General features: G+C 31.9%; 1 protein-coding gene across 1 annotated transcript in view; it reads right to left on the bottom strand.

Annotated features, from left to right (window-relative positions):
• Positions 1 to 27,196, bottom strand: part of LOC121116014 (matrix metalloproteinase-9) — a 102,835-nt gene that overhangs the window by 3,559 nt on the left and 72,080 nt on the right. The window contains exon 6 of the mRNA XM_040710207.2: positions 122 to 205. Coding sequence (XP_040566141.1) covers positions 122 to 205 — 84 coding nt within the window. The remainder of the gene's footprint in view (positions 1 to 121; positions 206 to 27,196) is intronic.

The raw sequence follows: 27,196 nt of genomic DNA, 5'->3' as shown, positions 1-27,196 counted from the left end.
CATGTTAAATAAATGGGCCAAAGTTTTTCAAAAGTAATTTTCAATATAGTTCAAGTAATTGTTTGACGTGAGTTGATATATCTATACCATTTTGAAATTGACTTTTAATGTTCAAACTTACCAAAACTGACTAATAAAACGTTGAAAATCAAACTGAGAATGAAAAAAGCTAGGAACACATTTGAAGGTGATGCTTCATCCTCACCTAAATGAAAAAGACAAAATAAATTAAACTAATTATAGTTATTTAAAATTATTAGTTAATTAAATTATTTTAAACAAAACTATTATTTATAATTTAAAAAAGTTTTATATATTAAATTTTGAATGAATAATAATTTTTTTTGTTTCCATTAATCACTACTAAAAAACAACTAAACTATACAGTATGTCCAAAAATTGATAGTGGTATTAAAAATATCCGTTTATAGTAAAAAAAAATATTTTTGGTTGGAATAAAATGAAATTTGGCGGATGCAATCATTAGGTAATATTGAATTTTTCTGATGCAATGATTTTCGATGATTACATCATACATCAGTATAAAAGGGCTCAGAAAATACTATAGGATGGTAGTTGAAATTCAATACCCGAAATGGTGAGAGAACCCTCTTTGGAGACCAGGGCCAAGCCTGTTGGCATGATAGAGGGTGCATCAAGCCAGAGAGACGTTGCTCAAAGATTACAGATTCCTCTTAGGACCATTGAAAATTGGTGTAAGAAAAGGAAGGATGGACAAACCCTTGTAAATCAAAAGGGTCGAGGAAGGAAGAAAATATTCAGCAAAGTTCTGAAATTGGTGATTTCAAAATCTTTGACCAAAAAGAGGCAATCCAAAAAGAAACTTGCAGCAAAATTGACTTCAAAGGGCTATCCAATATCCCAGTCATCTATCCACAACTACCTGTGCCACTCTCTGAATGCTTTGCCATACAAACCTCGTCTGCACTCCAAACTTTCAGAAACCCAAAGGAAGGCCCGGCTTCAGTTCTGTCGTGAACCGAAACACTGGAGTGCAGATGACTAAAAATGTATCCTATTTGGTGATGAAAGTCAATTTGAGCTATCTCATACCCCAAATCCCCTAACATAGTGGGTTTGGGCAAGAGATAAGGGAGATGTGAAACCCAATGTAACTGTGAAATTTCCTCTGAAAATTTAGGTTTGGGCCGCTATCAGCCACCAAGCAGTGGCAGATCTTCACTTGATTCCACGAAAACAAACTGATGGCCGAGTACTACGTAACGGAGATCCTCAGCATGTCTCTGATGTCAGTTTTGTCGCGTACTGAAGAAACTGGACCTCCTTTGAAGAGGAAAATGTCGTCTGACACATCGAGAGCCATTTTACAGCAGGATGGTGCCCCTGCTCACCACTCCTAAAAGGCACAAAAGGGGTGTTCAGACAACTTGGATTCCTGCCAATAGTCCTGATCAGTCTCCCATTGAAAATTTGTGAGCCGTGGTCTAGAGGGAACTCAATGACAATGCGCCATCATCTTCAGAGGATGAATTAAAAAAAAAAAATAACTGACAAAAGCTTGGGAAAAAATTTCTCCCGATCCTTTAAATAATCTGTATGAAGGGATGCTAAAACGCATAAAAAATATATAAAGCTTTAAGGTCATCATATTGGGAAGTAAATAAAGCTTTTTGACAAAAAAAATCACTTCTTTAGGTTCTTTAATGATTTTTTTAAAAAGTACCCTCAATTTTTGGACAGACTGTATTGCAGGTGTGTACTATTTAACACCATGTAACAATATATATTTTGATTTGATATATATATCGATTCATGCAAAGCTTTGAGACGAAGATGTACATTTAATAATTAATCTTGAATATGACCACCGTTAGTAGCAATAACGACTTTCAGAGGGCGGCAGGAATTTGTTGTATGTGCTTTTGATGTAGGCCTCTGACATTAAAGCCCACTGTTCATTGACAGTTCTTTAAGGCTTCAGCATTTGGGTGTCGGGCATAGCAAGTATGAGACTCAACTTGGCACCAGAGACTATAGTCTAGGGGAATCAGTTCTGGCGATTGAGTAGGACAAGAGTTCTTGTCCCAGAATTCACAGTTATATCCCAATAATTGCAGAACAATTTTGGTCGTGCGGGAGGGGTATACATCCTGGAGGAAAAAGCATACAGACGATTGCCTTTGAGCCATGTTTTCCCGCTATAACCACCACTTTTGGGGGCATTCCAGTAGCCAGAAAGTTTACGATCTTTCGCCTTTGTTGTTCTTGCGACCAAATAATAAACTTTTATGTTTGAATTTAACGGTAACATAAAGAAGAGACTCAGTGCTCTTTAAAGAAGGGAAGAATACTCCAATTGATGTAGTACAACGCTTCCTTATTAAGTTTTAAAAAACGTCTCAAAACTTTTGTTCAAGGACATGGTTCAATTCGGTAATGGAAGTCCATATAGATTCTGACTTGTAGAAATCCTGGGGCACCGCTGTTAAATCATCCACAATTCCTCGATGCTAATTGAGCTTTATGCTCCTCATCTCATCACATAATCTAGGATTGGTACTTTATTGGTCTTCTTACGAGTGACACCCAACACTTTGGAATTCCTCATATTTTGAATAAGTTTGCACGGATGATTCAGAATGGCAGTTTTTGAACTGTATTTTGTGTAGCTGAGGTATTTTCGGTAAAGGCAGCAACAACTGTTTTTTTCCATATATTGAATTCCTTCGTTATATTTTGAACCCTAATACGTGTGTTGCAGCTCGTGTATTTCCGTTTCATGTCAAAGATTCGAAGCGTATAAAATTTTATCCTCTCACACTTCTCCCCATTTTATTCAAGCAATTGGATATATATAGGCAGGAAATTCTTTAGGTGACGTGTAGCACCAATTTTCCTTTGAAATTATCCTTAAGGTCAGTTTTCTTTCTTTGATACATTTCCATCACGTATGCCCTTACAGTTTCACAAGAAAGTCCAACCCCAAGCTGATAGGCCATAGGCTTCAAGAGCCCTCATATCCGTGAAGAATCGAAACTGAGAAGAGAGACTCCTCCATTTACTACAAGATCTACGACATATTTATAGGATTATTCATTCAAAATAATCTTAATTGATTTTGTCACAACAAAATTCGTCATTGAGGATTGAGATTGTGATGTCCGAATTTTTGACATCACATGATGTGCTCCTTTTGTTGTATAAAACTTCCAAATTTGAAATCTCCGAGGGATATTTCATTTTCATGTGCCTCTTTCAATTAGATGCATTTTTACCGACCGCACCAGCATATTCTGCCGAACCGATTTTCTCATAAGAACAAATTTCCTCTAAATTGAAGAAAATGCTCGTAAACTTTGGATTTAACATTGCTGGGCATATTAAAGAAGACCTGTTAAAAATCACAAAAATCCTTTAAAATTTATCCGTCTATTGTATTGGAGAAATAAAAGCAAAAATATTTTGATAACTTAAATAAACTTGAAGGAAAATATATTTAACTTAGCATTGGAAAAGTTACAAGGGACTACGAATAATAACCAACGGGATAGATTCAATTACATAGGGTGAACAAACATAGAGTCTCGAGTCTCTGGCGTAAGAAGAGCCACTTTTGTTGTATTTCTTTGAAGCTTTTTTGTTTTCATAACTCCAATTGGCCTACACAAGAAAATCAATTTGGAAATATGAGTTTTTGGGTTGTAAATACCGAGTTCCACTTTTAATTGTCTTCGTAGAAAAGCGTCATTAAAAGGATGATGACATTGAGATTTCTTTCCATGTTAGATCTTGTTTGATTTATGAAACAATGACAAATTATTTTGTAGGATGTAAATTACGATAGAGTCCGCATAGAGACAATTATATAATTTTGAATTTAATGAAGAACAGAGACGATGCGCCTTTATAATGGGGTTAGGAAAATCTCAGGGCAAACTAATGCAAATAAATGCGATTCAGGATCTGGAAGAAGTTTAATGAGGATAAGGAGCACCTTGAGTCAATAATCAAGAAGGAGTTGAAGGCAAAGGAGGACAGGATGAAGTCCAGGGACAACAACTTCATCATGAGATTGGTGGATGTCATTTCGGATGATCCCAGTAAGTAAATTCCCAGCATGGCAAGGGAATTTGGGGTTAACAGGAACACAATGGCAAGATGTATCCAAGAAGATTTACTCTGCAGTTCATACAAGCTCTAGATTGGTCAGCTGCTGTCAAAGAGAACTCTCTAAGGATACATGACATCCCAAACTCTCTTGATTTAAATCTAATTGGTTAATTTTTTTTTCTGGTGCCTGTTGGAATCAAGTATTCATAGATGTGTCCACAACACAAAGACACCTCTATTCAACACAATCAAGGAAGAGGGAAGAGGGAAATAAGAGGAAATGGTGAAGGCTGCCACTGCTCGCTTTAGAGGCTTAGTGGAGGCTGCGGTGAAGGTTGAGAGCGGCTACATAGAATGAATTGCAATTTGTACTATATATGGCATTTTGCCAGTTTTTGAATTATGGAAACAAATTAATTTTTTCCTTAGATATGCAGGTTTTTGTAATTTTATTGGTAAGGCTACAATTAAAAGAATAACCCCTATAAACAATAAAAAATTAATAGTACACTACTTATGCAACTACTCTTCAGTTTCCAAACACCGCAGTTGTATAAATAAAAGCGGACATTTCAGTGCCAGACTAATGGGAGTCTTAAGAAACTGTTATGCAGAAGAGTAAACAGAAAGAAGGACTCTGAATTTGTACTAAATTTACACGATTCCTATGGAAAAATAGTAAAATTCTGAGTCCAACTTCTATGAAAAAATAGTGAAACCGCGAGTCTGAGTCCACAGCCTTGGGTGTGGCAGTATGTTATCTTGGGACGAACCATAAATAAATTAAAAAGAGTATTCTTTTTTAATTAATTTTTTTTTCACCACAAATACAATTTTGAATTGAAATTTTCTCTAAAATGAATCATATTATTTTGCCTCAATTCGGCGCCACTATTTGTCATTTTGTTAACAAAATAATTTCGGTAAACAACGATCATGCCTCATTAATCGATGTTTACAAGGTTTTACTGATGACTGCGGTGTAAATTGACATCCAAGAACACAGGTTAATAATAACTTTTGTTTTTATTTGATCAACTTACACATCAACATAAATATTCCTCTATTTGTCTTTATTTAAATTGTTCATTAAATTAATCATGCTGTCCTGGAAGAAAATTATGGATCCACCATCTTGGACTCTAGTGAAGCCATCGTCACGACGGAATACGCCTAGAGCAAAGTTCATGACGTCATAAAGAGCTGTAAATAACAAAAAGGGTCCGAAGGGCAGAATATGATCTCCGATCCGATACAAAAAGGATTTTGAGAATTTTGGTAGACCTGAAGAAATCTATTATCGCCAATCTCAGCGTTTATAGTCGTTCCATCTGGAGGCCTCATTAACCTTCATATGCCATTATTCATGTTTCGTCATAAATCTATTTGCTGGTGCTAAATAAAATATATTTACGTCTCCTTTGTGCAAATGCTTGTTTTTTTCTGGATTTATTTGTAAGACATTGTGTATATACTAAAGTATAATCCCATATTACATTTTTATTAAATGATGATGCATTTACAACAATAGCAATTTTCTGTGCACGATGTAAATCATATTTAAATATATATATTAGATTTTGAGGCTATTTTCATAAATACAGTCGTAAGGTCCAAATGTCCCCTGGAAATTCACTTTATTCATCAAATTTCAATTAGTTAAGAATTTTAATTAACCTTTTTTGTCAGTATAATTTACAAGCAATTTAAATCCATACTATTATGTTATGTAAAAATAAATTTAAGCATCTTAGTTAATGTCACATAACCTCAATTTGACTACTTAAAAGTATGCAGAAATAATGGATTTTGGAAAGATATTAAATGTTTATTGTTTAAATATAATTCGAATAGAAAAAAGGATATTGTTGCAGTAATTTAAATTTATTTAAATGATATAATTCCGGGAGGAAGCTTCATTGTGAAGAAAACTATTATAAATTTAAACATTTATTCCAATTTTTGTGTCTAATATTAAAAAATTAAATTGATTACTCCTAATAAGATAATAATGATACAATAAATAGTTTTATTTTTGGAATATTGAGAGTTCACTTTTACAATCAATTGAAAAACAATAAATATTGTTTTTGAATTGTGTAAATAATTCCTTATTTCAGCAAATTTCATTTACAGTTATTTATGAAAACAATAATTTAATATTGTTAAAAATATGAAATTTAAATCTAATCTACAAATTATGTTCTCTTTTCGTTCGTGTCAAGTAAATTACATATTTATAGGGATTATACCTTCACTTTTTTGACTTATCGTCCGTTATCTTATGATTCAGACGTAAAAAACGTCCAAGGATACAACCTTTGCTATCATCAAGAGAGTTGTTTAGAAAAGAAGAAAAATTGGTACCGTCTTGCGGTAAATAATACAACTCTTTAAATGATAATATCATTAAATAAATTTATTATTTGTAAATTCAAATTCAAAAGTGTATTTGGGGGCAAGAAAATGAAAAAGGAATACCCTTTTGGATTAACATATGTTACTTCCCAAACTACACACTTACACCACCTTGTAGATAGTTCATATTCTTTAGTTTGATCAAAAAATCCATAGCTACTTTAATTTAATATTTGTGATAATGATGCAATGTAAAGAATGTTTTATAACCAATAACAGGGAAGGTACCGATTTGAAGTCCCATATTAGACTTATCTATTCACTTTGAGAATGTGTGTGGATAATTTATTATAATATTAAAAATGAAGTAAAATAAGAAATGAATCATGCTTAATTTTTTCTCCCAAACAACATTTTTCGAACATTATCTCCAAAGTGAACTTTCCTCTGAGTAAAAAGAGCTCGATCAACTGGGAAAAAGAGTTGTAAACTTTCCTGCATTTGTTTTTTGTTTTTCAAGCCTTACAATAGTGAAAGGCCAAAAATCAATCAAATATGACAATACTGGGTACTTGAAGCTGTAAATACTAAGCAATTTACAATGTGCAATATTTTTGTAGTTGGTAATCTGAACAGTCTTTTTTTTCTTCCAAATTTGTTATCATTATTTTTTAATTTTTAAGTAGATACCATTTAAGGATAATTTAACTACGTATGACTTTGTTTATGCAAAATAGAGAGTAACACTGCGGATTTGTGGGAGAGTTATTGGTGTCAGTCTAAGTGTGGACTCAGAGTAGAATTGATGATCGACATCAGTGTAATTACTACCCATGTACTTGTTAGAAACGGAGTGGAATTTGTGTATATTTTTTCTTCTTATAGTTGCTTGTATTTAATTTGATGAAACGTCATGACAGCTGAACTGATCTCTTGGCAAACATTCTTCTAATTGTCAGGATAACCATGTCATTTTTCTAGTTCCTTTTTTTTTTTTTCATATCGATTTTTTTTAGAAGTAACAAATCTATGTATAAATGATTAACTAATTTCTTACAAAACTTAAAAAAAAAAGGATTCCTCGTAGACCGTTTTTTCTTTCTTTCAGATTAATATAGTATAACAAAACACTCCAGATAAATGAGCCCAAAATACATGCCTTTAGAACCACATATTTAAGTCCATAGTAAAGTAAGTATACAAATCCTGTGTAACATAAATCGATTCATGCGAGTTAAACGCTCTTAAGAAACATCTTATTTAAGTAGAACCATATTAACCCCACATATATCTAAATATGCTTTCACAAATGATTGCCCAGGCTTTGGAATTGACATTTCATTCACGTTCGTCTTGGTATAAAAAAACACGGACTAACTGTATTTTAATTCTTAATGAAGTTCTTCTTTATTTAAGAACATATGAAGAGTCTAATGACCGTTTAGATTCTATATATGACTCTATTATTATCTGCTTTCTCACACTCCAATAGATCCATGCATATAGCAAATGCATAGTACAAAAGTATGAATGTTAACTCATGCATCATTTTGAATCCACAATCATAAACATAAAAAGGACACATTTTACTGTAGTTTTGTACACTTAAAAATAGTTAAATTTGAATCAAAGAAAATTTCCTTATATAATTTGAAGATTAAGTATGCAAAGAGAAATATGGAAGGGTTATGTAAAATGAGGACTCTTGGTGTCGATGACCTTCTTTTAATGATTTAAACCGATTTTCAAGTGGCTAGCGCAGATTTTTCTGGGATTTTGGCCCTAAATTGCTTAATATGGACATATAAGTTGTATTTGCTCGTTCTGGAAACTTGATTGATCTTTTATTCCTTACTTACATAAGCCATAGGGTAGGGTTCATAGTTTTCTGAAGAGAAAGGTGAACTGTAAATGTATCATAAGGGGTTCATGTTGTTCTTGAACCAAGATTACACTTTCAAAACGGTATGAGTAAGGTGCTTTATTTGGCAAGAAGCTCACTTTTTGTCTTGGGAGAGTATTAGGGATCCATAGCACTACATTTTTCTTCTAAATATACCTCCTTCAAAGGTATTTGCAGGATTTGTTCGGAAGGAGGGGCTTATTTGTTACAAACTTTTTAAGTTGAGCCTGAATTTTAAGAAATGTCCTTATTTAAAAAAAAAAATATTTATAAAATGTTTTTGACAAATACATAATTTTTGAGTGATAGTCACAAAAATTCTTTTTTTTTATGGGAGGAGAGCTCAAGCTCCTGCAGTAAACTCCCTGCGGACACCTCTGTCTTTGTTTATTTTGACAGCGTCTAGAACCCGAGGTTTAAGAAGCATCATGCCTTCAATTCATAATATTTCAGCTTCCACATTAATTTTTTTGAGTATTTGTTGGAAAAAAGTTGAAACAAATTTTGTTTAGATTGAAAGAACAAATCTTTGTTATGATGTCAATTGAATCGTCAACCCTTATACTAGTATCGATATTTTTAATCAAAAATAGGGACACTGTTTAAAAAATCCACCTTGTATAATGTATATAACTGTTTTTTTTTGTTTTTTTTCAATGCTTCAAATTATAAAACCAATAGAAAAAAAATCCTATATAGGACTTGTTCATTAAACAGTAAGATTTAAAAACGTCCATTTGTTAAAAAGTTATCGTTAATAGTTTAAATGATTTATTAAATAAGTTATCTGACCTCTTTTAGAAAGATAATTTTAAATTAATTGTGACACTCAGATCAAACTTACTTAAACCGATCATTTGCAATCTACACTCTCAAAAGTGTTTGCCTGTGACCGATTAGTCATGATTCCATAAAAACATCCTATTAAAATAAACATAAACTATTGATAGGATTGAATCAAAGAAAAAGAAGATCAAAAAAATGATTTTGAGTGTAAGATGCACTAATCCAGTAATCAGTTAGGACTAAAACAAAATTAATTCAAAAGGGATATAAATAAAAGAACCACATAAGTTTGATATAATAAGTATGTGTGTTATGTCCGCAAGGAGAAGGAAGAAAGCGCTTGCCCAAATTCCATTAATTATTCGGTTTTTTTACTATATGCCCACTAATTAGCTAATATAGTTACTTAATGTGAGATCGGGCAATTTAAAAAAAAACAAAAGTATATTTATGCATATTCTGTCTTCTCAGAGATGAGAAGAACTTCAATAAATATCGTGACTTCCACGACGTTAACTGAATAACACAAAAATATATACTGTATTTTCTTGTCAGCTAACGTTGTTTCTATTCCTCTCCCCCCCCTCCTATCAGTCTTTTGAATATTGATTGGTCGAATTAGAATTAACTCTGAACAAGCTGTGAAACTGTGGAAGAATTGACTATCTGCCAATGGATTATGACCATTTTTTTGTTCGTTTTGGAAGAATGGTTGCAAGAAACAATAAAGCGGTGGTTGGGGAAAAGGGTAAATTACCACAAATGGGGTAATTTATAATTTTTTTGGGGGGTAATGGGAGTACTACTTCCTAGTGTCAAATGAAATAAATATATGTAACATGCCGCTACAGAGGAGTCTGCAAGGAAGGGGCTGGAGACACCCACCACAAAAAAAAAAAAGAAAAAAAAAAGAAGATTTTTATTGTAAAATAACTCGTGTTTTTTGAATTTATTTTTCCAAAAAATTTTATATTTGAAATTTTTTTTCAAAAATATGTAATTGTTCAAAAAGAAATAATTTTCTCTAAATAACTATGAATTTTTGAATTTTTTTCCAAAAAATTTTATATTTGAAATTTTTTTCAAATATATCTAATTTTTCACATTTTTTTCAAAAATATCTAATTTTTCAAATTTTTTTCAAAAAGAAATAATTTTCTCTAAATAACTATGAATTTTTGAATTTTTTTTTCAAAAATATGTAATTTTTCAAAAATTATATCCTTTTCCCTAAACGACTATGAATTTTTGATTTATTTTTTCAAAAAAATGTATATATGAAATTTTTTTTTTTAAATTTAATTTTTGAAAAATTAAAAAAAAAAAATTTTGATTTTGATTTTCAAAAAAAATCCAAAACCATGACCTCCCCCTCTCCAAAAAATATATAAATATAATCCTGCAAACACCTATGCGCTCGTTTTTGGCTAAATTAATTTTACTATTAAGTTCTTTTGGGGGTAACGCTAAAAAGTTACTCGATCTCTGCATTAAAGTTAAAGACGTGTTATTTAATTAGATAACCACTAAGGGGCAGGAGCGCCCCGAATCTCAATACATTTGATTAAGTTTATTGGTCAGAATCACTAATCATAGACATAATATATTTTGAAGTAACTCAGAGTTGATTTTTTTTTTTTTTTTTTCAAATTTGAAAAGTGACTCATATTTTGAGCTGAGTGTTATTTGGATAACGTACGGCACAACCCTATTTTAACGCCTTGCTAAATTGGTTTGAATTGATACTTAGTTCATTGTATATACATATGAATGCAGCACAAAATGGTTTATAAAGTAATCAAAATATAAAACACTTGATTAAGTAAATGGAAGTATTATAGTATGTTGTAGTTATAAAAGAGATTTCTGATTAAAGTATAGGTATATACAAGTATATATTATTGTGTATATTCAAGGTCTCAATGTTGCTTTGTTTTACTTTTTTGTTTATTTTTTTCTTGAGGTGCTCGATCCAAAGTTGTAGGAACGAACCTAGGGAAAAATAAAACAAAATTTAGGGGTGAAGTGCTGTATCATATTAATACATATATATATAGAATACAGCATATTATTTATTTCTGGGGGTCCAAATCTTTTTATTTTTTTCTCTCTCTCTTTCTCTCTTCTCCGTATGTTGCAACAACTTTCATACATATATATTATATGGGAGAAAGACGACATGAAAGAAGGAGCTACAATCTAACGGTGTTGTACATAGTTGTAGGAAGTAGTCAGAGCTCAACAGTAGTAAAAATACATTTGTTGTGAGTAGGAAGGATACATACAAAGGAACTAACGAACGACGAGATGCTGCTCCCTCCAGAGACAACAACGGGATTACTCTTTTCCGTCTCTGCGAGTCTAAGTGGACATCTCTTTTCTACAGTCCTATCCTCTACAATTAAATCTATCGATCCCAACTTTGATGATCGCAACAGGTTTGCTCAAAAAGAAAGCAACGAATCCTCCCTTGCTCCAAGCACCTCATCCGCCACTAATAATAATCATAGCTCAAGCACCTCAATTAAATGGCAAGAGGACGGACCTCTTCCCCTAATCAGTGACTCTGTCTTTAGTCTCATAATCCTCATCTATGTGGGCGTTATTTTCGTTTTCATGTTCTTCTCCTTTTGTTGGAAGGAGCCAGAGCCGCCACCACCGGATCCGGCACATAAAAATATTCCCATGATCACAACACTTCTTGAAGAAATGGAGCGAAAAGAAGCCGCTCTAAGTAAAGAACCCCTTGTAGACATCTCTGAAGCACTTGAAGATGAGTCTAATAATGCACATACGTCATCTATCATTGGAGGAGACGTAAATGGATCCTCTACGGCTCACTTGTCCTCATCCATGAAACAAGGTACGGAAATGACTCTCATGAAGCCAGAAATCATTGCACATCCAGAGTTGATCTCCTCTTCTTCATCGGAAAAAGGATCCGATGAAGGAGAGTTCTCAAACTCTGAGAGTGGGCGAAAGGAGGATGGGTCTGCTGTTCTGGCGGCGACCTGTGTTTAATGAATGCATTCTATCTTCTCTAATTCAAAACCATCACTCTTTTGTGCTATTGATATTACCTCTGCATACATGGGTACATATAGTATGTTAATAAATATACATCATCATCGTAAACTGTCTCCAGATACAGATATGTATTAGCTTTCAAAACGGATTTACTTCCTCTACATAAGGAGGTAGTTACAACTAAGTATCATAAAACTTTCTTTATTTTATCTTTAGTCATATACTTTCCCAATTTTTGATTCGAACATATCAAAACAATACATACTTTTACATAGCTATATAGATTGTACTTAATTCCACTCAGTTGTTGCATGGTTTAACGAGTTATAAAAAGACTTATGAAGACTTATTACGCTAGATCATAAATGGAAAGCGCAGAGTTATATTTTAAATCCATTTTCCCCCTTTCTTTTTCCAAGAACACTTGCCAGTGACAATCATTTGAAACTCTTATATAAATATGTCATTCAATATATATACCTATATACCTTATAATTTATTATTCTTTTGTCTCTTCATTTGTAAAGATCAACTGGGTTTAAATAGAAATCAAGACTTTTCCTTCCCAAGTTTTATCAACATAAAAAACCAACTGCATATTTTTTGTCCATTTCTTCCAAAACACAAAAAAATAAATATATTTATTTCATATTCAACTTCTATATATTTTATACACTTCCAATTATACAATTAAAACTCCTCTACTAATTACTTATTAAATATATTATAATCTAGAGATTTACAAATTGATGGAATCCGGGCGAGCGTATATTTAAAAAAAGTTTGCTCTTATTTTTTTCCCTCCCTATTTTGAAGATTCAAATCCCATTAATAGACAAGTAACAAAATAAATAGAAATGTGAGAGTGAGCACGCCATTTTATCCAATGCTTGTTATATACAATATTCAATAAATGATGGGAAGGACAGATACTAATTTGAAAATCAACTCCTTGACAAGAGTGAGGAAAAGATGTTTTTTTTTTACTGGTGTAAAATACCTTTTCTTGAAAGATTTGAACAAAATTTGCAAAAAAATTTCAATTCACTCATAAAAAAAAGACTGAATTTATCATGGGATAGTAATAAAAAATGTTATTTTGATTTTCTTTTTTAAACTCAACACTCCCTCAACATTTCTGACGACTTTAAGTATGGTGATTTTTGTAATTTATGATGGACGTGGTTTTTACGCTTGCCGGGATTTCAGCCATTTTTCTATCTCTACAGTAATGTGCATCATTTTGAAATACATGATATTAATTATTTTTCCATAAGCCTTGTAATTACTTCCACAATTATGTCTCTTTTACAATCTAACAATGAGTACGTATTCTGTATGTTTAAATATTTATATACACATTCACGAAGAAAAAGTATCTGCAGAATATGTATATAGGGACCTACTTCAATTCCGCATCAAGGACATGGGGGATGACAAATGATGTATGTATTTATTCATGAACACGACATATTGTACAAATGTAAATTATATTAGGCATAAGAAATACCATAATATCGATTAATAAGCCGAAAATAAATCCATAAATTATCGTTCATTATTGGGGTTTTTTTTCTACCGATTTGTGGTCCAACATGTTAATTATTAATATAACAAAAGTAGGGTATAAATGGTGACCGGAAGTTATGCCCTGTGCAGTTTAGCCCTAGGAATTTTCTTTCTGTGTAAATTACGCCCTCAATCATATATTATAGCAAAAACGTATCTCCACAAATAATTAAAGGTCTACCTTTACTTGAAGTCCTTTGTAATTAATTATGAAATTATGGCATTTAGAAGTAACTCAATTGAAATAAACATTGTTTCTATTGTTTATAATGAATTAAAACCGTTTTTTTAACGAGTTAACTTTAGTTGAGGAAAGATTCACTGATGGTTCACTAAAAAAGTTCATGGTGCAATTCTTGACCTGCTATATCTGTTGTGCTCCTTATTAGTAGGAGTCATTTCCAAAGTGCATTCTATATGTGAGCTTCTTGGGGATATTATTTTTATTTATTTAGTTTCTTCTTCTTTTCTCTCATCAACAGTTTATAAAGATGTCGGTTCCAAATCATTATAAAAAAGTTCTAAATTCATGTTTGATAATTTATATTTAAAAAAAATTAAGAGTAAATTAAATGCACTACTTTTAATCTAATGAAAGTAAAAATACATTAAAAATGACTTCAAGTAAGGAAGATTCATTTTAAACCCCTTAAATTATAGGTGGAAGATACATTTATGCTAATATATGTATGATTGCGTAACTTCCGCAGGGTGAAACTTCTCAGGACAGAACTTACCAGGGCTAAATTGCCTGGAGCGTAACATCCTAGCACCGGTATAAATAATTAATAATCGACAGGGTATGTAAGATGTTCTGATAAAAAATAAACCATTATTTTATAATTTTGAATTTTCATTTTATACTCAAATTAATATTTTTATTATGTTGGTGAACATATCTACCAAATTTATATTGTTAGTTTGTTTTTGATGGATAAAAAGGAAAGGTAATTTGGTTTTCTCTACAATTTTTTACCACTGAAGAAATGAAAAACGTAAAAGAATTTTGGGTAAAATTCTTTAATAAAAATTTAAAAGATTGTATTTTTCTTCAAAATTTAGAATTAAGTAAACAAATAGCTATTTTAGAAGAATAAACAATTCTTCAAAAGTTTCACGGTTGATTTTTTTAGAATAAAAAAATCCCCATTACTTTTAATATTGCTTTAAACAGAGGAATATAGTTTTAATTAATGGAGCCATGGGTAAGCATGATTTGATGAAATGATGAACAATGATAACTATCTTGGAGGGGCATAATTATTAAGCATATGCATACATATTAACTTTAATTGATCTTTCAAGATTATTTACCTTTCTCTTTCCCCTACATTTTCACGAATTTAATTAAAGTTGTGAAATTCTACGTATTCTTGTAGACATGATATTTAACTCAAAGAGATCTCGGGGTTTGTTAATTTATTTATTTTTCTTACAGACATTTACTTAATGGATACTGCGGCTATAGAGAGGGATAGGGTAAGACAGAGATACTAAATGAGCATATTTTATCTTTTCTCCATTGTTTATCATTAGTCTAATGTTATTCAAGAAAAATATGAAAAACTCTTTATTTAAATAAAAAAAAGATAAAAAAAAAAAAATCTTCTTTGAAATATCTATGCACAGGGAATCTACAGAGAGGCAAACAAACAAAAAAACATTTCTTTGTAAGCAATAATTTGTAAACATAAGTTCAATTCTACATATTTTTTAGTTTATCAAGCAAACCTTTTCTAATAAGAGTAGCCAATCATGACCAAAAATCCCATTTCATATTTGAGAAGTAATAAGCAGTCTTTATTCGTTATTATTTTAATATGTCAAACTACATATATCCTTTCGGGTCAGTTGTTTTTATTTTTTTGCAGCTAAGACTTTATACATCATAATGTCCACCATATAAAGTGAATGGTTCGACAGTTGGTTATACTTTCGCCCTTTTTGAATGTAGTTATTTTAGTCCAGAGATACAATCCGTATTTTCTTTAATTTTATATGATTGATCTGTGATAAACATAGTCTGTATTCCATAGAGACTCCTTGATTGTACTTTTTTTTTTCATTGGTGATGCCGACGAAAAATTTGATGTCCTCCAACTCGACATAGTGGGTCTTGACATTGATGATGTCGTATTGTGCTACAAGGTGGACAGATGCTGTTAGAATGGTTGATTCTAAATCTTAAACAGTTATAAGACATTCTTTTGAAGATGGGTGTCAAGATTCAGTTTTTCAATCTACATTCCTTCCGATCGGGGAGCACAATCTACAAGAAAGTCTCTTGAGGTGCATGATCAATTTATGGGATCTAACTGCTTATTTACAAAAACATTCAATCCGGACTGTAATTGGATCTTTAGAAGATTTCAATTAATTTTGAAAACCAAACTATACACCAGAATGGCCCAAAAAGGGGATTCGTGTCATGTGGCCCTCCGGTTCGTACTTTAAGTTTGAAGTCAGCGTCCCCATCGATTCTTGAACTTAATACTTGCCGTTGTTTTATCTTTTGAATACGGCCCCAAGACTAACGTTGTCTTTTGTGGAGTTTTCTGATACGGTTGAAAATCGGAGTTGTCCCTCCCATCCTATCCAAAACACTTGTGAGGGTTCAATCTGCGTTTGAGTGTTTAAAAATGGCGAATTTTGTGTTTATTAAAAACGGTTGAGGGAGTTGAGGACCTCCTTCCTTCTTTCAAGATCTGAAAATTTGAGACTCGGATCCAAGTGCTTTTACTATTGTATTTTATCCCAGGAATCAGACTCTCGGGCGTCATTAAATGACTTGTATGTTATGAAATATTTTAGTTGAGATTTACAGCTTGTATTTTCTTCATTGTTGTATGATTGATATGTTGTAAGTATACTCAGTATTATTAGAAAACTCTTTGAGTGTAGTTTTCTTCATATTAATAATGAAATAAACTTTGTATAAAGATTTAACATCTTTTAACGAGATATTTTCGTCAAATAATTGTCATCTAGTATTGTCCAAATCGTTGTTTAAAAATATTATCGCTTCCAATATATATTTTTTTTATTCTTTTAAATTGTTCTCACAGATTAATTTTTATATTAAATCAATATTATTTTATATATGGTGTCGGTGTTTAATTTAAGGAAAAAAAAACCACATTAACAATGCATTTTCCTTGACCCTTTGTCGTCAAACCTCCTCAATAAAGTTATACTCCGTTAAATAAAAGTTTTTAAGCCTTTAGGAAGGCCTCCGCCTTTACATGGAACAGCGTACAGTATGTTCAAAACACGTGTAATTAAAAAGTCTATATTAAAATATTCTTCTTTAATTTTTTCCTTTAAGATTGCACGAACTCCTAGGATCTACAAACAGTTGGAGAAGAAGTACTGGCTTGTTTCTTTTCCTTCCTTGCAAAGAGAACATCTCTGCTTATCCTTTTCTGGATTCGATATGTTCGTGCTGAGGCCCAAAGGCGCCATCTTATAGCGAAACCATTTTTGTTTTGCATATGAAAAAGGGTTCTGCATGACAGTCCGTCGGTTATGGTCATTGACGTCCTCTCTGGACGCGCTGTCCCCTAAGAGTCTTCTCTCAACTACTAATTTACCAATTATATACAGATTTGTCACCCTCTTTTTTATCTTTTTATTTGGGATTGACTGTAGTCCAATCATTGATGAAATAAAGGATCGGAATCTTATCTTTGAAGATGAGTTTGTCTTCATTTGGATTCTTTTGAGTGTCAGAAAATGAGCCCATCTTGTTCTACGTCTCGCCATTCTATTTCTCCAACCGAGGTAAGCCCACTTGATTTAAAAACATCATCTAAACTATTATGGCGACAATTGTCATTAATAGATTCCCTATCTCTTAAAATACTTGAAGCACTTGAGCCTGAGTTTATTTGTACTCATATCATCTTTGTCTATATATATAATTCATTTACAGTATTGGGACAATAAGCGTAACACATACTTTTAAATATAAAGGCCAAATTCAATGTTCTGTAAAAAAAAGTTATTTTATAGTTTTTTCTTTCTTATATATATATGGAAATAAGATATATTTTTTATAGGACTTATTCTTATTGAATGAGTCATCCCATCCCATTCATTAAGTCATCACAGTTTTGATATATTCTTATGGATTTAATGAGTTATCTTTTTACAATTCTTTGGTTGAGTACTTTCAGTGCCGATAACCCTTTTTAGGATATTATACATCCCTCTTATGCTTATAAGCTCATCTAAGATCCCAAAATTTGTTGGAAATCTTATTTCCTTCTTGATATAAGAAAATAACTGCTTGTCTTTGATTTTCAATCGTGTTTGAGAAAGCATTCTTAAGGGTATAATCTTTATATGAAATTTCAATCGGATAGTAATAATAGACATCATTTAATTTTTAACGCAAATTTATTTCTGCTACCTCAAGATTTGCCATCTATTTAAAAAAGTGTGCACGCTTATTGTCCCAATACTGTAGATACAAACAGATATTAACGCTTATATCTAATTTTTTGTAAAGCATGATAAACATCTAGTTAATGCTCCCCAAATAATATACCCTATGAGATAATGCTCCATTAATGTTTCAAGTGTACCATGTACAAATATTTATTTATTATTTATTATTATAACTAGAAATATGATGTTATGTTCATAGTGGAGGGTTAACATATGTAAATTACCATCCCATCCATTTTTTTTGTTCCACCCTCCAAGTAAGTAATAGACACACATTGAAAACAGGACTTTATTTTATATGAGTTGCAGTGGCCGCAATTTACAAAAAAAAAAAAAAAAAAAAAAAAAAAAACAACCTAAACAAATCACCTCTGTCTGTATTCCTGAATGCTTTAAGAACAACAAAGGACCCAATTTGGACTTCCTGATGACTAAACTACTGATATTAAAAAAGAACCACAAAATGCTATAAACAGAAATGGACACCCACCCACACAACTAAAATTGTCGAGGTGTAATCAGGGCCGGTTTTAGCGTGAGCAAAACCTTTGATAATAATAAATGTGTGTGTGTGTTTTTTTTAGATTGATTTATTAGAACAAAATGCAAGGCTCGTCCTTTTTTTTTTTTTTTTTTTCAGATTTTTTTAGAAAAGACAAAGCCTTACTTTAAAAAAAATTACGTTTTATTTCATTTGCTGAAGCTTTTTTATTTTATCTATAAAAAAAAAAGAATTTTTGTCTATTTAAAAATAAAGGTCATAGTTTTTTCCATTTTTAGGAAAATATCTTCTTCGTGTATATATAGACAAATTCTTTTTAGCGTAGCTCCCACAGTTAAGAGCAGGTCTGATGCAAATGCCCCTTCCTAAACCGGGCCTGAGAGTCGTGTACGTCCAATATTTGAGCCTCCTCTTTCATTTAATTGGAACCCTATGGACTCTGCCTTATAGGCAGTGGAACCAGAATGATTGGGGGACCAGAGTCATTGGACCCCACCTTTATAGTTATGCTAAAATAAAATTATTGTATTGTGAAAAAAAATTAAATGTCAAAAGTTTTGAATTTGCCTTTTCGAACCATTAATTTATTCGCGCAAATTTAGTGTTCCAAAAAATTTACTTTTTAATAATAATAAAAAAAAGAAGCTTTATGTCTAATCTAAGAAAATATTATTTTCCCAAACCCCCCTCCCCTGCTAAAACACTCCGCCACCGCTGCTTATAGGCTATAGTAAAGAGGAAAGACAATGTGTTGTTTCCAAGAATAAGTAAGCATCATATATTCATTACCAAACTGTTCGTGTGAGGAATATTGGTGCTTTTAAAAGATTTACAACTGTGGTCTGTACAATAGGTGAACATATTTAATCAATTATCAATGTTATTGATATGCACCCTATTGACAGACAATAGAGAATATTATTTAATTCACTTAATTGTAACTATAATTCCAGAGAAAGTATAATCCAATTTTGAAGGGACGGTCATTTATATACAACAACCCTGTATATTTGCAATTTAAAAAAAAATTGTTTGCTTCTTATTTTTTTATAGCACCATTAATATTTTGTGATTTTATGTTTTTAATGTTCATTTAACTACTTTGAAATCTATGTTTGTACAATAATATAATTTATTTTAATTGCAAAAAATAGTATAATTTTTATTCTTAGAAATTAAATTATTAGAATTATTTTTTTTTGCCCACTTTTTATAAATAGCTTTGTCCCATTATTCAAAATATACAGAATTGGGATCCAAAATTTGCAGTAGTAAGACTAAGTTATGAAAAATGAAATTTTTATGGAACCCAGAAAAGTCAACTCAAAACCAACTTGGGATATGTTAAAATACTATATTTTTTTAGGCCAAACAACCTTGCACAGCTCTTGACGATGAAGCGTAGGACGCTGTCATGATTGCAGCTTAGAGCGAATCCGAATTTGAATGAGAGGTGCCTCAGATATTTTTCTCCATGGCGTCCCAGACTGCAAAGTCCAGGAGTTAAGGTGAGGGCTGGAGGAGGGCAGACAAGAATTCAGCCATAGTATTACTGGAGAAGTTTGGGTTCTTCTTGGCTGTATTGGACTTATTGATGTTGTAGACAGTCCATATGGAAATAGCAAAGGTCTCTACAGCCTTCTCGGCACTGACACCAGCGCGGAGGAGATTGCATCTGTATTGTCTTTTTTGTTGTTGCCCAGACATTTTTACACTTAAAGACATAGGATAAAAACAAAAACTAGCTAATTTTTGTTTTAGGTGTCGTTTGGTTGCGTAATAAAACATCGTTGTTAAAAAGCAGGAATAAAATCGTAATTAAGTAGTACTGCAAATTTTAAGTCCCCACTCTAAAATTGTTTAAAGATCTAACGGTTTTAATCGGGGATGTTAATGTGCACGGTGGCAGAGTTTTATAGTAAATTTAAATGAGCCGATTTAGAAAGTTTAGTAATTTATTTAGAAGATTAACATCCTTTGTCACCAGTTTTGACCCTCTGGTTTTTTCATGAGGGTTACTATTAGTTGAGAGGAATACCAATGATTTTTCGAGAACAACCTTTTTGTCCGTATAATCCATCTTGGGAGAAAATCCCAGAAAAAACTATACGAGCTACATGTAAAGTGGCAACAAAGCGTTTGGAGAAGGTCATCAAGACCATGGTTGATCATTTTACATAACCTTTGTATTTTTCCTTTTTCATTCTTAAATCTTCAAAATGTGTTTGTAAATTTTGTATCTTCTGGATTTGGTTCACTTTTAATTTACTATGGGACTTTTTAAAAAAACCATATTGTATCCATTTAACAATTCTTTGATAATTAAAAATATATATTATTATAAAAGTTTTCCCATTATGCCTTGGATGTTAGAACACACGTTCAATGCATGCATTAACATTTTTTTAAAGACTCATAACTCTATTTTATAGATTATTTATAATATCGTCGTAAACAAACTCAAATAATTATTGCATTGAAAATGGAGGAAATTGCTTTTAGTTAGTTAAAGTATTAATTAATTAATTTTGATGCATCTAATATATGAAAAAGTATTATTTTGAGATATTGTATTTGTTACTATCAACAAGAATAACAACATTGGCAAAATACTATGGTCCCAAAAGTATTGATAAGATAATATTTCGTTATCATATGGTCATTGTTAGGCTTAATTACCTTTTATACTCTTAATTAATCCTCTGATGCTTACCTGGAGTGCCTTTATCCACCCTCGAAGACTCAAATTGTTTCGTGATACCTTGCCTGTAGCATGTTTTTTCTTTATATAAACTTTTGGTACGTACTTTTATTATTTTCTTAGGTATTAATATAGTCTATAATTAATTATCGAGGTTTCAAAGAATACTTTTTCATGCGTCCTTATTGAGTATCTACTTAAACGATGAGTACTTGTAAGCGAATAGGAGAATTCCCATGCTGGGTATAATGTTGAACCCCCTTTTTGGGAAAAATTGGAGAAAACTAAAAATAAGTAATTTGAATATTTTATTGATTAAATCTAACCATATCAATGGTCAATGGAGTGGTTCTTAATTAAATATTTACCTACAAATTAAAATTTTATAAAATGAAGTCAGCAATTTTCATTCGCTATGATTCTTTTTTTAGCAAACCGGTCAAAGTACAGTTTTTATTTATTTTGTTCTTTACAAGAACTTGAAAATGATTGAATCATGGGTGAATATAATACTATAGGCCGGTATGTTAAAAAAAGAAATCAAAAGTTAACATAGTAATCCTGACAATTTGTAGAACATTTTTCAGGAGAGCACCTTCGCTGTCATAACTTCCCTTAAATTGGCTGCGAGAGCTATGAGATGAAGGAAATTGAAACAAATCCCAGGCTGTAATATCTAGCAAGGACATTGGCAAGTAATAATCCAAAAAGAACTTACACTTATAGCGTCCAAGCGAACTCTGTGTCATTCATGAGCAAACACATTATTTGTACATTTTATAGGTTATATGTTCTCTTTTCAAGGATAAAATAATAAATGAGAACGGCTTTAGAAATATATATTCAGGTAGCAATGACATAAAGTCGAGGTTGTCATGACACCAAAAAAATGGCAAAATATTTAAGGAGAGTAGGCTAATTTTTTGTTTATTGGCAATTTTTTATCTGAAGTGGTTTTTGGCATAGGGGGATTTTTATCTAGATGGGGTTTGTCCAATAGGGGATTTTTATTAGTGGGGGTTTCTACATATTAAATAAGGAATAACCGATCCTTCATACTCATACAAATTACAAAATTTAATATTCCTTTCTGCAACACCTATTTTAGTTTATGAATTCACAGGTATAAAATATTATGAAAAAAAGGTATTAATGTTAACGTTGGGTTAGGATAAACAATAGAAAATAATAATCAAACAAATGTTTAAAATATGTACATAAGATTGTACTGTTTTGGGTTATTATCCTGCACACAGACCTATTCTGCTGAGGACAAAAAAAAAAAACAGACTTGATAAACTTTCAGGTCTCGCAGACCATTTTTGACGTTGTACAGGTCATTTAAATTTGGAAAAAATATTATTTTTGGGCTCAAATTGGACGTTTTAAGATAACACATTAAAAATTAACCTGAATTGAATTGCAATGTTTCTTGAATAAAAAGGACAACATTATCTTGTGGTAAATTTGATAAAACAAGGAAATCACAAGTCATTGAGCACATCTTCTATCCCTTAAATTATTAAAAAGAAGGTGGAAAATATTTTTAATTGATAAATAAAATACCCAACAATATAAAATGTACCATTTTTACTTATAGCAACATATTTGGAAAGGTCCAAGAGCCCTAATAATTGCTAACTTTGACACAAAAATACAATTTTGTCTATATCAAAATAGCCTGTATCACGGCAAAAATAGTCTCAAAATTTCCCAAAACTGATTTTTTGATTTTCTCCAACAGAAAAGGTATTTGTGCAAGGAAAAAATATTAAACCAAAAACAAGACAGTCTAATGTACAAGTAATCCATAAAAAGGTTAGCCAGAAATTTAATTGTGCAGAAACGAATCAGTATCCCACCATCGATCCCCATTTTGTTCAGCTAAAAAAAATGATAAAGTGTTATTGCCCTCTTTCAACTAACCTCCACCATAAATATTCAATATTTTATATTGTTTTCATCCCATACAGAAAAGCCTCGTAGTAACATATAAATTTACCGTGCCCGTTAATTTGGAATTGGTAATCTGAAAAATGGGTTTTCTTTTCTTCAGCTGTTGTCATTATTATTTCTCTCCTGGGTAATGAACTTCCTTTCCTAAATAGATCCAATTATATTCAACACCTTATGGAAAATTCGTATGTTCCCATATAAGGTAACTTTAAGGATTTGTTGCAGAATTATAATTGTAAGCCCTTGTTGGGATCAAATAGAATTGAGGATCGACATCGGATTCATTATTACCAATGCCATTTTTTATTTTATTTTCCCCTTCTTCCTTGTCACAGCTGATTGTAGTTGATCTAATGAAACGTTATGACAGCTGTACTGCTCTCTTCCAAAACATTCTTCAAATGGTCTGAATTAAAATGTTGATTTTTGGTTTCTTTTTGTAACATCATTTATTTTACCTCATAGATGACATATTGGGGGAGAAAAAGTTTTCAGGCTAACAGACGCGTTACGTTATTTTGTTTTATAGCTTGGCAAACACACTGCACTTAGCACAGCGTTATCTCCGAATCTGCAAATTTGAAGGTTTTCTTTTTTTATCTACTGTAAATTTTGTTCGTATCCCATCTCTTATTGGCGTTCTGAATATTAAGTTGTACAACACTAATTAGCTATTGTTAAGCAATGCAAATATCTTACATGTATGTAACGTAACGCGTCTGTTAGCCTGAAAACTAGTACAAATATTGGGGAAAATGACATAATTGGTTATTGGTATGTTATTTCAATACTCAATCGCTATTTTTTACTGCCATCGTAGCTAGATCAAACAGCACACGTTTAATAATTATACAATATCTTTTTTCATTTACTATACGTGGCAAACATACAGTGCGCACAAGCAAATATGTTAGCCTCCAAAAAATTTTATGTAATCTAACAACCCAGATGTTTTATACAATAACTTTGGTTGGAATTCAACAAGAGAAAAATATTCAAAGTTCGAGGAAAACTGTCGTTTTAAGACGGGAGAATGGAGAGGTAACTCAAGAGTCCACACAAATTTTTTTGTAGTTTAGTCGAATCTTTATAGATGAAACAATTCTAAAAAACAAGGTACAAGACATTCGTGAAAAAACTATGTCCATCTTAGAAGCTTCTTAGCAAGAGATTTGGAACTTAGGTTCCATTCCAAAGTTTAGGAGTGAAGGGGTTTTAACTCTGATACTGATACTAAAGAAGGACAAAAAAAAACCAATATAGCAAATTATAGACCAATAATGCTTCTTAATACCTCTTACTAAATTATAACAGGAATTATCAACAATATAATAGTTCAGGCACTTCCGTCAATTATCCGGAAAACACAAGAGGGTTTTATGAAAGGAAGCTGAGCAGAAGGCATTCCAAGATCGATCCAAGACGCTATAGATGAGGCGAATGAGAAGGGCTTTTATTTAATGCCGGATTCCATTCAATGAAAGAATTTTCATGGGTCCTGCTGAGATTGAACTTGCATATGCGGGTCGACATGTACAACGTAAGGTTGATTCCTTAAGTGTTTTATTTAGCTACTGCGTTGCCAAGATTGGCCAATTGGGCGATCGAATCAGAAGAAGGTTGTCCAGAGAAGTTATCTTACCGAAGTGATATTCAGGCTCTAAAAGGGCTAAGGAGACAACTTGGGGGGGGGGATGGCTAGTTCAGTTACGTCATGTTTTACATAAAAAATATAAAAAGATCATAATTGATCTATCCTGTAATCCAGAAAAAGAATGCGTTTTGTCATTTCTAATAGTAAAATATTTGAATACATTATGATGGGAACAGATTTCTCTAATTTTCTTCTCTTTGACATATCTCCTTCCTGGGCTGCCTCCCAAAGAATTTTGTAGAAAGCTTCTACGACGTATGACTCGGCTTCCACTGTAGACATGATTCGTCAGTTTTAAAAAAAGAAAGTGTTTTTGGACCTTTTGATAGGCCAATTAGTCTCCAGATTGAGGCTGTTTTCAAAGAAATTTTATTTATCAATGATATGTTTACAATACAAGAGTCAAGGGATAATTCTGGGAAATTTAATTACCCTTTGCTAAAAGCAGCTAAGTTTTATAAATCCTTTATACTTTGGCATTTAACGATATTACGTCTGGCTCCCTTGGAACATAATACATAGAAAATTTGTCAAACATATATTGATCTTCTTGACCTGCTGCAAAAATGGATAAAGGTGATAATGGAGTCCCTCACTTTTGTCAAGGAGGATAGGAAATTTACGACTCAATTCCAAATTTCAACGGGTTGTACTTCAACTCTCCCTGTAAGAACTGTGGAAGGAGTTTTAACTCAGTCATCCATGCATTTGCAAGATGCCTAGCATTATCTGGTTTTTGATATGTCTTCGATTTGAATATTAAGTGACTACCTTCCCCAGTACTTGTTTGCCCACATGGAAAAAGAGGACCCCAGAAACTGGGATTTTCTGCTTTGCTCTAGTTAGTGCTAAACCATACATAGGTATCTGCCTCCCTTCTGGGCGACCAGTAAGCTTTCACTCTCCGAGGAAAATTTTCATTGCACCTACTTCAAGAAACGCAGCCTTTTCCTTTTCCCACAATTATTATATAATCTACTCAACCCTTAAATTTATACTAAGAAGATACCTGATGACGAGGACAAGAATATCAAAGACATAGTCGTTGTTTATTTGTCTGTTTTATTATGTATTTTCAAAATGTACTCATATTTTGTTTTGGTAGACTTTATTATAGTCTGTAACAAACACGAGTTGTTAATATTGAAGGGTTGGGGTTTGATCTAGGGCGTTAATTTTAAACTTTAACATTCATTTATGATTAATTTTATCAGAACCTTTCTTGATGTATTTTATTATTATTTTAATTTTTATATTCTTATATTAAATTTTAATAAAAGCCCAATAAAAAAAATTAAAAAAAACGCCGGAAGACGTGTAAAAAAAATAGACAGAAAGAAAAGTGGTTCCGCCATAGATTGGCTACTTCAACCCTTTTTACAAAATAAATCGAGTGTCAAAGATATATATAGAGAGAGACTGCACATTATGTAAGTCCAGTTTAGAGACCACAAGTCATCTGTTTTGGGATTGCCCAGAAGGAGTTAACATTGTGCAGATGAACACTGAGTTTTTGAGGAAATACTATTATTCTGAAATAAAGATTTGGGATTGGCTGGTAATGGTAAAACCACCTCAACATATATTTCACTTCAAAATAGAATACTTAATAACTGAGTTGCTATTCATTCTCTATGCCGCAAGAAATAAGAACTGTTGCATACCTGCTAGTCTGGATAGAGTCTTCTTAAGATTCCACGAAGTGCTGGAGAGGTTCAATATGATTGGAAATGGAATTGGCAATATTTTTGTCTTCTAATTTAATTATTTAGTAGATTTTCGTCCAGCTGTTATTCTCTTTTTTAATTTAACCATATATTATTATTTTTTTTTTTTTGTTTGAACAATGTAAAACAAATGATCACTATTATTATATTAATTCTCCCTTTGAAAATGTAAGAGGCTTGAGATCTTCTGTGGTTGACTCCATGGCGGTATTTTGACTACTAAGAGAAGCGTTTATATGTATATTTCACTACAAAAAAAAGCATTGCAGAATTTCGTCGAATGTGTCGGATTCGTCACAAGTGTCGGACTTATTTGCTACAGCTTGTATATAAGAAACATCCCTTTCTATAATAAATCTGGGTGTAATATTTGTTGACATGAGTGATAACACCCGCTAACTAATAGAAATAACTAAAATAAATTGGAACATAAACTCTCTGTGGGAAGAATGAAAGACGAAAATGCATTAAG

This window comes from Lepeophtheirus salmonis, chromosome 4 (assembly GCF_016086655.4).
Source record: "Lepeophtheirus salmonis chromosome 4, UVic_Lsal_1.4, whole genome shotgun sequence".
In the NCBI taxonomy this organism is placed as follows: domain Eukaryota; kingdom Metazoa; phylum Arthropoda; class Copepoda; order Siphonostomatoida; family Caligidae; genus Lepeophtheirus; species Lepeophtheirus salmonis.
The sequence above is the reverse complement of the archived record's forward strand: the minus strand, read 5'-3'. Positions and strand labels throughout refer to the sequence as shown.